The sequence below is a fragment of the Ipomoea triloba genome, chromosome 12, assembly GCF_003576645.1.
Source record: "Ipomoea triloba cultivar NCNSP0323 chromosome 12, ASM357664v1".
NCBI lineage: Eukaryota > Viridiplantae > Streptophyta > Magnoliopsida > Solanales > Convolvulaceae > Ipomoea > Ipomoea triloba.
The window spans coordinates 23,872,056-23,889,836 of NC_044927.1; the positions used below are offsets into that span (position 1 = coordinate 23,872,056).

A 17,781-nucleotide genomic window follows, 5' to 3' on the forward strand; every position below is an offset into this window, starting at 1 on the left:
TCAGTTACAAATCAGGATGAGCTGTAAGAGACATGCGTTACCTTATCCACACTTCAGGGTTATTGTTTGAGGATATCTGTCTTTAATAATAACATTATAAAAAGGAGTAAGAATTTGTAATTTTAGCAAAAGTGATTGTAATCTTTAACAAAAAGGATCGTAATTGGTGGTGCTTTTTAACGGAATCTTTTTGTGAAAATTCCTATAACGTCTTACTGCTACAATCATTAATAGAAAAAGTTATAAATTTATTTCCTTAGCAAAAATATACATAATTCATTATAATAATATCAATAAAATAGGTACTCTTAATCTTCATTCTTATAGTTCACATTTCTCTTCAATGTAAAATAGAAAACAAAAAGGATTTCACATGCAGAATAAAACATGCTCCATTTCTCATTCCCTTTTTATTTTATTTTATTACATTACATATAAAAAAACATGCTCCCCTGAGAAAAATTCTATTTTGGAGAGGGCAAAAAAGGGGTTTAAATGATAAAAATAGAAATAGAGAAAAGAAAAGGAAAGAAAATTAAAGAAAAAGACAAAAATCAAGCCCACCATGTATGCTCGGTACTTTCTCTCTCTATAAGCGCAATTTCTCTCTCTTACTGTTTTCTTTCTGACACTCTACATTCTCTCGCTTCGATCTCCTTGATCGACGAATGCCGGTAAGCTTTCGGCTCTTCCGTAGTTGAATTCATTACTTTTGCTCAGCTCTCTCGCTGTTCAACTTCTGTTCGTCTTTGATTCCTGATAAACCCTAGATTTTCGTTATACTCAAGCTAGGGTTTGACAATCAGTTGAAGTGGTCTGATTGGTCAGTTATGCGTTTGTTGTTCATTTCATTTTCGGTTTTGATGCTTTACCTCTCTGAATTTTCATCAGGCGCTTCGTGTTTGTTACTTTGGTCTGCTAGAGTTCAGTTTATTATTGTTCTTGTTTACATTGAGTGGAAATTTCAGTTTTATTGTTTCTTGTTGCTTTTTTTAAGCAATTGCTCATTCATTTTATGTTTTTTTTTTCTTCTCGTAATTTGGGTAAAAACCTGAGCTTTTTACTCCAGACTTTGGGTTTTGAAATTAGTACTGTTAATGGAGAATAGATACCCGTGGCAGTTTGATATCTAGTATGCGAATGAATTTTTGAATTTTTCAGAATTTTAAGAACACATCTAGTGCTACTCAATATTTCAGTGTGATTTTAGTGCAATTTAATTACACCGCGCTCAACAATATGGCTTCTGGATTCCTTCAGCATTCCTTTGTGTTGAAATGATGTAATTTTTTCCTCCTGGTTTTTCTTCTTTTAACTATCTACATCATTTTATATCCTGCTAAAGAACATTGAAAAGAAAGGGAAGAAAGAGAACTGTGGTGTGCTTTTTTGACAGCTAGAATGTGTTGAAACTTATAGTGAAGACTGAAGAGTGCTATTAAATTGGTAATGCCAGGCCCTATATAGTGTGAGTGATCTGGAATGATGCTTTGGGGCTTAAATTTAGGGACATTGCCTTTGGTCAATGGTTCTTAGTCTTGCTGCAAAATGATTACCTACTTTTTAAAATTTAGCTGCTGTAGCTTTGCTGAAACTGCTATAGTGCTATTAACTGTTTTTCTTGTTTGGTTTTGTTAGGGTGTTTGAAGTCAATTGCTAGGAGAAGGTTCTTTGAAGAGATGTGTTAGTTCTGAGTTTTGTTATGGCTGGGAATGCAAGGTTTGAATTAAAGTCTGCTAGCCCTGACTCAGGTTTTGCTGGCAATTACAGCAATGGGCAGAGAGTTTCTTATACTGGTCCAACCTTGGATAGGTCTGGGAGCTTCAATGAGGGTGCTGGCAACCGGATGTTTGGTTATGGGAAGGGTACATCTCGTGCAAGTGGTACATTGACGGGGGATATTCCTCCAGTGTTGCAGTGTCTTATGTTGGAGCAAATTCCAATTGGTGAACCAAAATATAATCGTTCAGTTGAGTTGAGAAGGGTACTGGGACTATCTGTAGGAAGCACCTCTGAAGATAATTCTTTTGGTCCTGCTCATTTGAAGCCTTCTCCTCCTGTATCTATGGATGAAGTAAAACGTTTTAGAGCTAACCTTATAGATACATGCAGCAAGGCTAGGTATACTTTTCTACTGGCTATATTCAATTACTCTATGGATTATGCATCCTTTTCATTTTCTATTTTTTAACTTTCTTGATGAGTATTCTTTTATTTGTCTCTTTTGTATGAAAGATACCTTTTAGGGGCAGGATAAGGTGTCATTTAATTTAATTTAATTAATTAATTAATTTTTTTATTTTATTTTATTTTGGCTATGCGCTCATAGTCTTAAGATGATTTGTGTATGGGTTTTGGATTGGTCTTTAACTCAAATGGTGAAATGTGGGGTGTTTTTTTTTTTTTTTTTTTAATATTACCTTGTGGATTATGCTGTGCTTTAGTTTTTGCTAGCTTAGTATATTGTTCTATATTTGTCCATGGCCTGGCCTGCCTAGGGAAGGAATTTGTTAGAATACAAACATGATAATGCTTTTATTATTGTATGCATTATATATTTTTATGTAGATTGGTACTTTGCTTATTATTTGAGCTTTTGTTTTGATTAGTGGTAGAGCAAAAAAATTTGATGAGCTCCTGCATAGATTGAACAAATATAATGAAGTCAATAGGAAACAGCAAAGGAATGAGCTATTAATAAATGAAAGAGCAAGCGCTTCAAACTTGAAGATGGGGACTCAGATTCACCGAGGGCCTTCAGAACTAGTAACTCAAAAGTCTGATGATCGCCCTAAGAATGGTACTCTAAATAAGCGTGTACGCACATCAGTTGCAGAAACTCGGGTTCGTAACTTATCTTTATTTTGTTGAGTTTTAACATGTAGTTTTATCGGAATTCTTTTTCTTTTTATCTAAAGAATTGTATCAAAGGGCACCCAAAGGGGGGAGGGGGGGGGGGAGGTTACACCCAGAATAGAATTTCTGCCTTCTTTATTCAACAAAGTTATTAAAAGTTCTTTTGTTTCTGTGCTCACATTCCCTTCCACCAAACTTCCACCTATTGTTTTCTTATTTCTTTATGAGAATTATGTATGTTTTTGCAAAACAACTTTTCAACAGTATCCATATCATCACTTCTCCTTGCCATCTGTGGATACAAATGGCATATCTTTTTTTTTTTTTTTTTTGTAAATTTATTTTCTTAAATTTTGCCCCTGCAATTTTTGGTATATCTGCTTATCCACCACCTTCCTTCCAGTCACGTGTAACAGTAAAGTAGTTTTTTTTTTCCAATGACTTTTCCTCTGCATTAGAATTTTACGTTACTTTTTACATTTTTTCTTCAGTCTGAATACCGGAGTAATGGTTTGCTGAGGCAGCCTGTATTAATGACAAAAGAGCGAGATATGCATAAGGATAATAATGCAGATCCCGATATGGCTGAAGAAAAGGTTCGCAGATTGCCTGCTGGAGGTGAAGGATGGGACAAAAAAATGAAAAGGAAACGCTCAGTTGGTGCTGTCATTTCAAGACCCATTGATGATGATGGTGAATTAAAACGAAATGTGCATCATAAGCTTTCCAGCGAAGCTGGCTTGCCATCTTGTGATTCCCATGGCTTCAGGTAATTGTTTTGCTGTCATAGGAGAGTTAGTCTGGTCTCTTCTCTTCCACTTTGACTTTTATGAATTGGGAGGATGGCTCAATTCTTTTGTGTATTTTGACCTTTATAAAAGATTCTTGCTTTATTAAATTCATGTCATATTAGTATAGTAAGTGAACAATGCTACCTTTTCAACTCATTTACATGCATAAAATTGTTGAAATATGTGAAGATGACTTTGGGCTCACTGATCATGCGTGGCTTCTGGGAAATGTATGATTTTATATCTGCTATATGCTACCAAATTTGACAAAGGGTAAAGAAGACATGTGAAAACTTGTGTACTTATCATTTGTTGAAGATGACTTGGGATTCTCTGATCATGATTGGCTTCTTGGGAGTGCCTTTGAATATATCTCTTACATTTTACTGAGTTTTAAAAAGGTTAAAGAAGACATGAGAGATGAAAACAAAGGGAACTTGTGCACCTTTTCAAAAATTGAAGTGTTGAAATCCTTGTGTTTCTTGAAACCCTTACTCTCTCTGCAAACAGTTAACCAAAAACATATTGCATTGCTTGGTTGAAGATCACTTGAAAATTTACTGTCAAAGCTAATCTCATATTGTTTAAGATACATTGATTGGTGTTTTATGCATTCATGTGCCAACTATTGAAGTAAAACAAGTCCAATGGTTCTTGTGTCAATGAGTCACTGAATTCTCTTAGTTTTACATCCCAGGACATTATTTTGCCAAAAGGTGTATGGTCAAGCTGTAATTTACATGCTTTTATATAATGGGTATTATTGCTGTTCCTTGATGAGCAATGATCTGTTGTTTTAGGCTTTATTTTGCTATTTCCACTTCCTGGTGTTACTTTATGGTTTGGGGTGGTTGTAACCTCACTTATTTAAATCTTATTTCAATTAGTATATTCAAAGCCATCTCATACTTGGCAGATCAGGAATGCCTGGTGCTGCTGGTGCTAATTGCAAATCAGAGGGTACCTCATCACCTGCTAGTTCTACTGGTCGTGCACTCCAAAGTGAACAGGAAAAGTCTACTCTTTCTAGGGATTTGACAGTTGGGTTGAATAAGGAGAAATTTTTAGCAAAGGGAAACATTAAGTATGCTTCAGTTGCCACATATACCAATTTATTTCAGTATGGCATTACCACAAGGCTATAGCTTTCAATTATTTATTTATTCTCATTTCTGGTTTTGCTCTTATAGATTGAATAGTTGCGAGGAAAGCAATGCTTGCCCTAGTCCAATTACAAAAGGAAAGGCCTCAAGGGCTTCACGAAGTGGTTCTCTGGTTGCAAATAATTCAGCCTCCAATGCTTCTCGTGTACCTGGAACTCTCGAAAGCTGGGAGCAGGCACCAAATTCAGTAAAGAACCTTTCTGTAGGTGGGGCCAATAATCGCAAGCGTCCATTTCCTGCAGGATCATCCTCACCTCCCATTACTCAGTGGATTGGTCAGAGACCTCAAAAAATTTCTCGAACAAGGAGGGTTAATCTTGTATCTCCAGTGTCAAACAATGATGAGATACAGATGCCATCTGCTGATGGGTGTTCTCCTTCTGATCTTGGAGCTAGATTAACTACTAGCACAGTGAATGGTCCTCCTTTACCAAAGGGCTCCACCAGCGGCGCGCAGAACATCAAAGTCAAGACTGAGAGTGTTTTGTCTCCTGCTAGGTTATCAGAGAGTGAAGAGTCTGGTGCTGGTGAAAACAGATTGAAAGAGAAAGGCACTGGCTGTAGTGAGGGAGAGGAAAAAGCTGCACATGCTATTCAAAATATTGGGCCTTCTAACTCACATATGAAGAAAAGCAAATTCCTTGTCAAAGAAGAAATCGGTGATGGTGTACGAAGGCAAGGGCGTAGTGGAAGAGTTTCATCATTTACTAGGGGTAACATTTCACCTACAATGGAGAAGTTGGATAATTTATCCACGTCCAAGCCACTTCGTCCTACGAGGCCTACTTCTGAAAAGAATGGCAGGTGATGCATTTCTTCCCTTCATAGAAATATAGAGCCTCTGTCTCCATTAAAAATTAAAAAAAAAAAACAGTTCTGTTCAAGATCAAATATTTTCCAAAATTAGGAAAATAAAAATGAAAACAATGTTTTCCACCTCAACAAAGGAATTTGGACAATGCTTTTGTAGTGTTTTTCAAACTTTCTAAATACGGAAACATACTTAACTTACTATTATCTAACCCCTCTACCACTGCCACCATTGCTATCATTTTTACTTTCATCCCCCATTATGTGCCTACTTATATCCCTACCACCACCCCCATCTACCTACACCCCACCACCACCATTAATTGTTAACTTTACACACTACTATTTGCCTACCTTCACCTAAAACTACCTATTTCCACCACAACCTACTTACCTCACTGCCATTTAATACCATTGCTGCATGCCACTTTCATTTGTGCTTTCATATGAAGGAAAATTGGATTTTAAATAGCTTCATATTTTATAACTTTTAAATAGTTAAGTTTGACCATAATTCTAATTTTCCAATGGAACATGAAAACTTAGAAAATTTTGAAAAACTGGTGATGGACAATGAAAACCTTTTTTTTTTTTTTTAATAACTAAACATGCATATAGATTTGTATTTTCTAGTTACTGCATTTATTGTTTCTTCAATTTTCTTGCATGAGATCACTTTCTCCTTAATTGCCACAGTAAGTCAGGCCGCCCTTTGAAAAAGCAATCAGAGCGCAAAGGATTTTCTCGTCTTGGGCATCCAACAAGTAGTGGTTCCCCAGATTTTACTGGTATGCTTAAAAATTTGTTTTCCTAAGATGCTTATTGAGTCTATTAAATGAAGGTTGCTATCTGCTTCTTTAGATAAGGAAACAACCATTATGAATATCTGCTGGCTGTATGAGAATTTAATTCAGTTTGTGTGATACATGTATACTAATGGTCGATTTACCAACATGAAAAGAAATTCCCTTGGGGCAGATTAAGGAAAGGGAAGAAGAACTTTGGTTTGGATGAATATGCCATATGATTAAATTGTTGCAGGCTACCAACGTGAAAAAATGGTTTTTGTACTGTGGTGTGTAGTATTTTTGGGCCACCAGGCCATCTGAAAAGGAATAGATCAGCTATTAAATTCTCTTTGTTTTTCATTGTCTCAAGCACATAACTATGCTGTTGCATTTCCCCCCTTTTTCTAGGGGATTCAGATGATGGTCGTGAGGAGCTCCTATCTGCTGCAAAATCTGCATATAACTCTAATGGTATGCATACTGAAAACTTCTTGCTTCCTTGTTTCTTTTTATACACAATTCTTTGGTTATAGAGGGAGGGAGGGAGGGAGAATGAAATGTGAAATCTCTATAGATGCTGACTCTGAAGTTCTATGTCGGTTGCTTTTGTAGTTCATGCCTGTTCAAGTGCATTCTGGAAGAAAGTAGAAGCCTTTTTTGCTTCGATCAGTTCAGAAGAGAAGTTCTACCTTTCAGATCAGGTGGCTACCTTAATCAAAGTATTCATACTAAGATACTGACCATAATGCTCTATATTTTTTCTTTAGTTGATCTAATGAAGTTTGTTTTTATTTTCAATCAGTTGAAATCAGCAGAGGAACTTCATGCAAAACTAACTCAGTTTTCGTGCCCAGAAAATGGTGTTCTGGTACTTTCTGGAGGCAAATATCTTTATTTACTGCAATTTTTTTTTAAATCACTTGTTTACTTCTGAAACTTAATAACCTTGTTACAAATTTTATTTATTTATTTATTTTTTCTGTATATTCTGTGTACACATGATCTTTATGTGCATCAGCAAGTATCTTTAAAAGCATATGTTTGAGATGCCTTTTTACTATGTTGCATTTGCCAAGTGAACTATTATAGAATTCATTTTTGAAAAGAGGACTATATTCATTGTAACATGCTCAAGGTTTTTCTAGAGAATTTTACTCATTTTAAACGTCATTATTATGGATTTATGGTTTAATCAATTATCATAGTTTTGTAGTATTGATATTCTGGACACTAGAGAGTTAAAGATGTGTCATGCCTAATTCTTATTTTTAATTAAATCTCTGCTTCTGCTATACATATAAATATATACATTTTTTTACTTATGCTTGCTTTCCCAGGGTGATCACGTGCAAGATGAAATTTCTCTCTCAGACACACTTTCTGGTGACCGAGACAAGTGCATGAGGAATCAATGTGGATCAAAAGATTCAGCTAATGCAGATCTTGTTCATAAAGTTCAAGATTCTACTTCTTGTGCAAAACCAGACTCTAGTAAAAATTTTGACAAAGTGACTCCACTTTATCAAAGAGTATTATCAGCTCTGATCATAGAGGATGACCTTGAAGAATTTGAAGAAAATGGTTATGAAAGATCTTTATCACTGCAGGGTCCAGGGGATTCACCTGATGAGGCATCCCCTTTTATTGATTGTGATAGTAGAAACATGGATAGGACGGAGTTTGAATGTGAATCTGTAGTTGGTGTTGTTCAGTTAGAGAAGAATAGAACCTCAAAGTTTGCTTCTTGCAATGGATATGGTACGTACAGTAGTAATACTGGCATTCGGGATTCTCCATATAGTAATGAAACGCGGCTCAGAGAGAATGGGTTCATGCATTCAGAGATTGGACTGTTGGTTGACCTTTCTAGATGTAACTCTGATGGTCCACAAAACGTGCTGACTAGTAGTTTCAGTGTTTCCTCCTTGGATTGCCAATATGCTCAAATGTCTGTTAATGACAGACTTTTGCTGGAGCTGCAGAGCATCGGTCTTTACCTAGAAGCCGTGGTATGCTTTTTCTTGTTATCATGCTTATTGGAAGGATGCTTCTCATTTTTATTTTATTTTATTTTTTTAATTTTTTTTTCTTTATAAGTAAAAACTTCTTTTCACGCTTGTTTGAACTGATTGGTGACAAATATAGTACTTATTACCAATACATATGTATATATGTATGAATTTGTCTGTATATGACCTTTCAGGTAATGATTTTTCCCCCACTTTAGATTGGAATTTTGGCATCAATTTGGACATTACATTGGAACTGTTTTATACATTAATGCTATGCTCCTTTATACTTGCCCAAAGAAAAGCCTATGTTCATTTAATATTTTACTTTTTCTTGCTTATTTTGGGTGTTGTTGGACTGTTCAGCCTGATTTAGAAGATAAAGAAGATGAAGTGATTGACCAAGAAATCATGCAGCTGGAGAAGGGACTATATCAGCAGGTTATATATCGAACTTTGCTCCATTCTCAATAATTTCTCCAATATTCTTTCTATAGCTTAATATTTATATTTAAAAACAAATGACATTCCTCTCAAACAAAATGGTTTTTATTTTGTTTTCCTGATCCCTGTAGATTGGTAAAAAGAAGACATACCTTGGTAAAATGTCTCATGCAATACAAGAAGGCAAGGATGTGGATTGCTGGTAAGATATTTTATATTACGCAAACTAATAGTTCTAAAGTGATGTAATTTGGATTTTGGAGTTTCATTTAATCTTATTCCACAACAGCACTCAATAAATAAATTTGGTTATTATCCAGGGACCCTGAGCAGGTTGCAATGAATAAGCTTGTTGAGGTGGCTTACAAGAAGCTCTTGGTAATATATATTTCTTGCCTCTTGGTTCATTATACTTGCGTACTAAACATTCATGTCTGAGATGATCTAATACCAAGTACTCTTGGGAGTGCATGTATTGCATAATATAAAGGGTTCTAGCACCTGAATTGTATCAGTTCTTATTCACTATGTGGATAAAATATAACAGGCAACTCGCAAAGCTTCCAAAATTGGGGTGCCTAAGGTGTCAAAACAGGTGGCATTGGCTTTTGCTAGGAGAACACTTGCTAGATGTCACAAATTTGAGGAATCAGGGACAAGTTGCTTTAATGATCCCGTATATCGGGACATTATTTTTGCAACCCCTCCTCGGTTTAGTGAAGCAGAGCTTTTAGCAGGTACAGCCATCCTATCTTTAGTTTAACACAGATTTGTTAGCTTAAGCTGTTGGTTATATCATATATTGAAAATGATTATTTGCTAATGATACCTTAACAGCTACATTCAACTTGTGTATTTTCTTTGCATTCTGTAATATACAATTATCAAGTCCTTGCCCTCAGACATTCATATTTCGAAATAGAGTACATAATGCAGTATCATATCCTTTGTTTTACAGGGTCCAATTTGGGTCGTGCTGGGGTATTAGATCCATATGATAATCATCAATCTGATCAGGCGTTTGCTAGAAATGGACCGTTATCAAACAGGGGGAAGAAAAAGGAAGTATTGCTTGATGATGTTGGTGGTGCTGCCTTTAGGGCCACGTCCACTCTGGGTGGTGCTCTGTTCGGTGGCGCAAAAGGAAAACGAAGCGAGAGAGATAGGGACAGGGATACATCAGTGAGAAATGCAAACGCAAAAGCTGGACGCTCATCACTGGGTAACTCTAAAGGTGACCGCAAAACAAAAACGAAGCCCAAGCAGAAGACTGCCCAGCTTTCTACATCCGGGAATGGATCTTATAACAAGTTTTTGGAAACAACAAACACCATGCACACCTCAGTTGCCGGTTCTGGAGAATGTGTCAACACCAATGGAAACATGAAAAAGGAAAGTAACATGCCGTCTAATTCAAGAGAGGTCAAGGAATCTGGTAACGCGGCAAATTTGCCATTAAACGACATTGACCCAATAGGAGAACTAGGTGTAGAATCTGACCTGGGCGCACCTCAGGATTTCAATTCTTGGTTCAACTTCGACGTGGATGGTTTGGCAGATCATGATTCTATTGGGCTTGAAATACCTATGGATGACCTTTCGGAGTTGAATATGTTTTAGTCATCATATCATATCATTTAATTGTACATGCTTGTGGGTGGGTTATTTAACTGTTTAGTGCGATGATTTTCTTGTTTTGATGTTAACATATATATATATATAAGTATGGCCAATTGGTATTGTAATTATAGCCTTCTTTTTAATACACTACTTGGTAAAGCATTCTTAGAGCATTCTCTCATTGTCAATGTAATCTAGTCAGTGTTGCCTTGTAAGACCTTTGAAACATTTTTAATTTGAAGTGCAATTTTGTTCGTCTCATCTTATTGTTTCTATCATTTAACTTCTACTTATTTCAAGATGTTTGCCTGTCCTATACTTCGGGTAATATCTAGGAGACAAATTGTGTGACTAGCTTGATCAAGACAAATTTTATGTGATTAATTTGATGTCCCGATCAAAAAGGTATTGAAAATTGATGATTAACTTGATGTCACGATCAAAAAGAGGTATTGAAAATGGGTAATTTGCAAAAAAGTCTGGGTTTGTGACATCACAAGGAAAATAATGCAATTATAAAATAATTAATACAGACCCATCGCAAGGTAAGACAAATTCTTCTTCATATCTACCGATTTCCAATCTATATTTTACCTTCAATCGTTATACCCTGCACCGCAGTGCACATAGCAATGTGCACCACGCACGTAAAACGACGTCGTTTTGGTGTTAGTGAACGTGGACGCGAATGACTCAGGGAATTTATTATCTATAATACACAGAACGTTTGCCTAGAATACACAGAATGTTTGCCCAGAATACACAGAATATTGACACAAATTAAAATATACAGATGTTAGTGGATGCGAACGCGGACGCGAATGACTCTAGGGAATTCATTATCTATAATACACATAATCATTATATAGAATACACAGAACATTTGCCTAGAATACACATAATGTTTGCCGAGAATACACAGAATATTGACACAAAATACACAGAGAACTCATCCTCCTAACATTCGAATGCACAAACACATCACAACTTGTGTTAATAACATGAATACACAGAATATTTACACAAAATATGCAGAACTCATCCTCCTAAACATTCGAATGCACAAACACATCACAACATGTGTTACTAACATGAAATCACATGTGTTACTAACATGAATACACATAACGGTTGCCTAGAATACACAGAACGGTTGCCTGGAATACACAGAATGATTGCCTGGAATACACAAAATATTAACATAAATACAGACCGACCGAAACGGGAAACGTGATTTTCAAAAAAACGGATGATTAGTAAAACGACGTCGTTTAGGTACGTGGTGCACATTGCTATGTGCACCATGGTGCACAGTATAATTTGCCTTTTACCTTATCGTCGGCTTACATCTTCAATTCGTCTCTATGTTCAGGAAACTGTTATTATTGTTAATTTGCCAATGGAGTTTGTTTGGCGGGGGAGAAGCTTTCCTTTATCTATCATATGTTCATATCCTTGTTTGCAACTTCATTTTCCTACTGTTTGCTCCTCCATTTCACCAATTTATATTGTTTGCTTTCATTCTTAACAGTTTTTACGAGCAATTTCTTTCTCAGCGAGAAGCAGGTAAGTAAAAGTTCATCAAAATCTAGATATGCGTAAACAGCTAGAGACTGCATATGTAAATGTGAGTAGCAGAGTAGTTATAATAGTTGTAACAAAACACTAAGCGTAGTTAAACTGTATTCATGGAATCCACTTCCGAAGCTACTCAACTGCTCCTTGATTCATCTTCACCTTCATTTCCACGTCGGAAGTACGATGTTTTTTTGAGTTTCAGGGGAGAAGATACGCGCCGATCGTTTTACCGATCATCTCTTTAATGCGCTGTGTCGAGTTGGCGTTCACACTTTTAGAGACGCAGAAGAGGTGCATAAAGGAGAGGAAATCTCCATTGAGCTCATCAATACGATTAAGGAGTCTATGATTTCAATTATCATATTCTCCAAAAATTACGCCTCCTCCAGTTGGTGTCTTAGGGAGCTCGAGGAGATACTGAAATGTAGAAAGCGAGTAAATCAAACAGTTCTTCCCGTATTCTACGATGTGAAGCCTTCTGATCTCCGTAAACAAACAGGTGGATTTGTTGATGCATTGACTCTACATCGGCAACGCTTTGGGGACGAACAAGTTAACCAGTGGAAAGATGACCTAAAGGAGGTTGCAGATTTTTCGGGTTGGGATTTGCAGAACGACGCTGACGGGTAATTGATCTCTCTCCCATTTTATTAAACAAAATTATTGGTTGCTTATATTAGTAATCATTCCCCTATGCCATTTACTACATCAACCAATAATTTACAGGTATGAATCAAAATTGATTGAGAAGATTGTAGAAACTGCTCTACAGTTGGTGAATCGTACATACTTGAATGTTGCAAAACACCCTGTTGGAATTCATACTCATGTTAGAGAAATACTTTCTTTACTGCAAAGTGAACCAAATGGTGGCGTTCGTGTCATTGGGATTTATGGCATGGGTGGGGTAGGGAAAACAACCCTAGCAAAAGCCGTATTTAATGAAATTTGTGAAACATTTGAAGGTAGTTGCTTTCTTGCAGATGTTAGATCAAAATGTTTGGACGGATATAGTGCAGGTTTAAGACATTTACAGACGCAACTTCTTTGTAAAACTCTTGAGACAACTAGATTTGATGTTGATCATGTTGATGAAGGAATTAGTTTGATCAAATTAAGACTCGGATTAAAAAAACTGCTCATTGTTGTTGATGATGTAGACCACGAGAGTCAATTAGATGCATTAGTAGGAGAGCGAGATTGGTTTGGTTCAGGCAGTACAATTATCATCACAACTAGACATGTTAATTTGCTGAATGGCCCTGGAAAAGATTATGAAAAGTACAAAGTTGAAGTGTTAAGCTCCAAGGAATCTTTGCAACTCTTTAGCTTGTATGCTTTTAATAATCCAAACCCTTCGGAGGCTTTTGTAGAGCTATCAAACATGATAGTGAGTTATGTTGGGGGGCTTCCTTTGGCACTTACTGTTCTAGGCTCACATTTTCGGGCAAGATCATCAGCTCAAGAATGGAGGGATGACTTCGAGAAGTTAAAAAAAATCCCTCATGATGATATTTTGAAGAAGCTCGAAATCAGTTATAAAGCACTTGATGATGATACTCGAAGAATCTTTCTTGATATTGCTTGCGCTTATACATATGGACAACTCAACAAAGAAGAAATTCTTATGATATTAAATAGTTGTGGTTTCCATGCTCAAAGTGGTATTTCAGTTTTAAAGGATAAATGCCTGTTAACAGAAGGAAGGGTAAATTTTCATATGCATGGTTTAGTTCGGGATATGGGGAGAGCAATTGCTCACAAGGAATCTCTTTACCCTGAAAAAAGAAGTAGATTGTTTTTATCTGATGAAGATTTGGATGTGCTCTTGAACAACAAGGTAACACTCCTATGCACTTTATTATTTCATGTTGGGTTTTGAAATCACATGCTTAGTAACACTGTGTTCTCTTTCAATTCTTTATTTATTATTTATATATACGAAGTCTGGACAGAATATTTGACTCTGGCCATTAATTATTTAATTTGTGTCATTTAGGAATGCCTGAATGTTTACGAAGTTGTTTTTCCTGTCAGGGCACTGATTCAATTCAAACTATGAGTGTAGATGTGCAAACGGATGTGCCTTTGAGTACCAAGGTATTCTCTAAGATGACCAGATTAAGAGTACTCAATATCTTATCCATGAATGTCAGTGGATCTTTAAAATACTTGTCCGGTGAGCTTAGATTGTTGTATTGGCAAAATTGTTCTTTGAGACGTATGCCTACTGATTATCATTTTAAAAATGATTGGGAGTAGTATTGTGGAATTTCAACCCAAATTGCAGGTATGATATAAATGATATTTCTTTTGACATTACATCTTTTTAAGCAAAGAGATATGATAACTCAATCAATTAGACCAATAGAAAGGAAGAAACTGATCACAGCTTTTTACTTGATTTCAACAGAACTTTATATGCTTGGAGGTTTTATGTCTTGAACATTGTGAGGAACTTAAAAGAGCCCCAAATTTCACTGGAGCACACAGTCTAAAGAAACTGACTATGTGGAACTGTTCGAAGTTGGTTAAAATTTCAGAATCAATTGGAGATTTAAAAAACCTTGTTGAGTTGGACGTGGTACGTTGTAAGAATCTGAGGGCACTACCAAGTAGCATTTGCAAGTTGAAATCTCTTAAATTTCTTACGATGCTAGGGTGCCCAAAGATAAAAGAATTGCCTGAACTTTCAATGTGGTTTTCAAGAGACATGATTCAACAATATTTGTGCAGCTTCAAAGTAATTGGATCTTCACCACATAACACTTTGCCGGTATATTTGGAGGAAAAACTGCGCTTTTTAATGTGTTTTCCAAGTTGGTGTGCTGTTGACTATGTTTTAAAATACAAAAGAACAGGTGTTGAGTTGTTGAGTGGTTCATGGCGATTATGCGATTATAAAGCAGAGGATGGTCTTATGCAGTTCTCACTCTCAGAATATGTTTATTTTACAGAACCCATAAAAGTAGAAGAACTAGAGCTGTCTATGGTTTTATGTCCATTAAAGCCAGGACTGGAAGAGAAGGTAACTATTCATCCATATATATGTTATGAAGAAAAAGATGGTGATGAGGACTACCTTTTTCCTATGGAGCCAAACGTGGAGATAAAGGTTTCCCCTGTTCGCATAACGCCCCGCTGCCGCCTAGTGATGCCTCAAACTCTAGGATGGCTCTTGTGATGCTAAGAAGCTTGAGAAAAGGAAGGGTATATCAATTTGGACTTGGTAATATCGTTGAGGGGTTGTAAGGTGTATTACTGATATACATGTTCATTTTTAGTGTACCATAAGTTCATTTTTACTTTACTATAGGTTCATTTTTATACAAGTTTATTTTTAATGTATTATCTATCAAAAATAATAAATAGGGATATGTTATTGGACATTATTAAAAGGAATATGAGTTAAATGAGACATTGAATTAAACATGAAAATGCAATTAGATTATTCAACTTTTGCCAAAGACGTTGTAGACTTGTAGTCAAGTGGCATGAAGTGATTCTCCTAAATGGGAGGTCATGAGTTTGAGACAGTTAAATTTTTTATTTTTTATTTTTTTATTTTTTACAATTTTAAATGATTTTTAAAAAAATTATCATTGGCTGAAGACAAAGGAGGGGGATGGGGTTTAAATTTTCTTCATTTTATCTTTTTTTTTTTTTTTTTTGGTGGGGTACAAATAAAGTTTATATGAGACAATCATTTCAATTTTAAATTATGACATATTTTCTTTCTTTTATTATCTTATTATTCATCTATATTAAAAATAAAACATATATGATGTAAATTATCCTGGTGATCCTAACATAAAGTCACCGGGCGGGTGGAGTTTGATTTAATATGGATAAATATAATTAAGTAGTGTATATCAATTGACCTCTTTTTCTATTTACAAAGATTGTATTTATATCCTCTCCTTCTTAGATCTTGGTACTTAGGACGATGAATAACTTGTTTACACTTGTACATGGTCAAGTAGCTTTTGTTATAACTAACAAGGATAGTGCTATCGAGGAATCCACAAACTTCAACAATGGCTAATTAACCTAACTTGACTGGTAGACGAAATTAATTTCAATCCGAGGATCCTTAGTCCAGCACTTGAGCAAGGCAGGTAAATTGTTATACCATGAACCAAAGTTTATATTGCATTGTTAACATACATATAGTTAACTGTTTCAGGGTAAACAAATATATAACTTGATAATTGCTGACACATAATATGATAATTACATGTACAGAAACTTTCAACTACAGATACAAAATGCATCAACTACAAATATAGAATTTGAATATTATTTTTGAACCAGAGTCTACAATGTAAGGTAGACCCTGGTCCATGGTGTATATATATATATATATATATATAGTGGTGATCCATCTCTTATCCGAGCTATCCAATTAAGTAGGCTACTGAACTCCATACTCCACTTATTATATTTTCCCAGACTATATAAAATAAAATAATAAATATGCATTTGTAGTATCAGTGTATCACTGCATCAATGACCATCTGTTGCAAGGTTTAACAAGTTAATTAGGTGGCCAAAACAAGTGAATACAGATCCCAAATGGAGCCATGCAAATTAAAGCCATATATAATCTGCCAATTTATTATCTAAAACTCAAAGACTTAATTAAAAATAAGTAGCCAACACCGTACCTTTGCCATCACGCTAAAATAATGGCCCTTATGTTCATCAAATCATCAAAGAAAGGTACAACTACTATACCAATATCTATCTAATAATATCCTATACATATATACACACAACTTCAGAACTTCTTCTTGTCATTTCCTATGTCTTTATCCCACCCTTCACTTGTATAAATTCCCTCCCATATCTCTTATCAATACACACAGGTCGATGCTCAGCTTACATTTACTGTAGTAGTTTTGGAGAACCATGAAGTATACAAGGCTATGTAAATTTAACATAGTTGAAGAAGAAGAGGAGGAATCGAGCTTTCAGAAAGAGGCCAGTTATAAGGGCTGCACCCGAGGAATAAATAATCAATTAGGTGATGATAATAACCGGAAGGTGAAAAGCTTGAGAGAAGCTATACAAAGAGTAATTGCAACAAGGTCAGTGCAAACACAAGGGAATTCTTCTAAAGATGCTAAGAATATTTTTGTGTGCAATAAGAAATGAAAATGTTATGTTGAGGATAACATCTTTGATTTGGTTCATTAATATCCTGTGTGGTAGGGATATTGTGCTTGCATAGTGACAATTGAATGTCCGTAACGAAAATAGGTCTGTAACTCTTATCACTAGTTTTATTTCATTTGAGACAAATGCAAAAAGAAAGAAGAAAAGTCATGGATATATGAATAATGAATAGTGTTGTATTTTAATTTGTTTGTTTGGAGTAAATAATTGGGCTATGTGCTTTGTATAAGATGATTTGAATTTGTTTATATCCCAGACCTAATACTGTTAGGATAATATGGATTGAAATAAATAATTAATTAAAATATGACAATCCCTATTCAATGCCTTCATAAAAATTTGAAAAAAGAAATGAAAATTTAGGGTAGTCAAATCATGTTTTCAAATCTCTTGACTTGTTATATCTTTTTCTCAAAATCATGTCCTTGTCTCTAATAAATTAAATTAAAAGCAAAGTCTAAACTAACAAAAAATAAATAAATAACAAAATAATTAAAAAACACAAAACTTTTTTTTGCGTAGATATTTGACACGTGTTAATGTT

General features: G+C 35.3%; 2 protein-coding genes across 2 annotated transcripts; both read left to right on the forward strand.

The window, feature by feature from the left end:
• The first annotated feature begins 520 nt into the window (after window positions 1-520).
• Window positions 521-10,742, forward strand: LOC115998506. Its single transcript, XM_031238089.1, has 16 exons — window positions 521-674; window positions 1,639-2,121; window positions 2,610-2,844; window positions 3,348-3,625; window positions 4,564-4,731; window positions 4,838-5,614; window positions 6,317-6,408; window positions 6,817-6,879; window positions 7,021-7,109; window positions 7,211-7,276; window positions 7,746-8,417; window positions 8,784-8,858; window positions 8,993-9,063; window positions 9,182-9,239; window positions 9,409-9,598; window positions 9,820-10,742. Exons 2-16 carry the CDS (start codon window positions 1,703-1,705, stop codon window positions 10,479-10,481), a joined length of 3,915 nt encoding a protein of 1,304 aa, XP_031093949.1. The 5' UTR covers window positions 521-674; window positions 1,639-1,702; the 3' UTR covers window positions 10,482-10,742.
• Window positions 10,743-11,880: 1,138 nt separating this feature from the next.
• On the forward strand, window positions 11,881-15,263 carry LOC115999555 (TMV resistance protein N-like). Its single transcript, XM_031239397.1, has 6 exons — window positions 11,881-11,885; window positions 12,013-12,047; window positions 12,262-12,685; window positions 12,786-13,899; window positions 14,097-14,159; window positions 14,473-15,263. The coding sequence occupies exons 1-6, from the start codon at window positions 11,881-11,883 to the stop codon at window positions 15,241-15,243; spliced, it is 2,412 nt and encodes an 803-aa protein (XP_031095257.1). The 3' UTR covers window positions 15,244-15,263.
• Window positions 15,264-17,781: the final 2,518 nt, after the last annotated feature.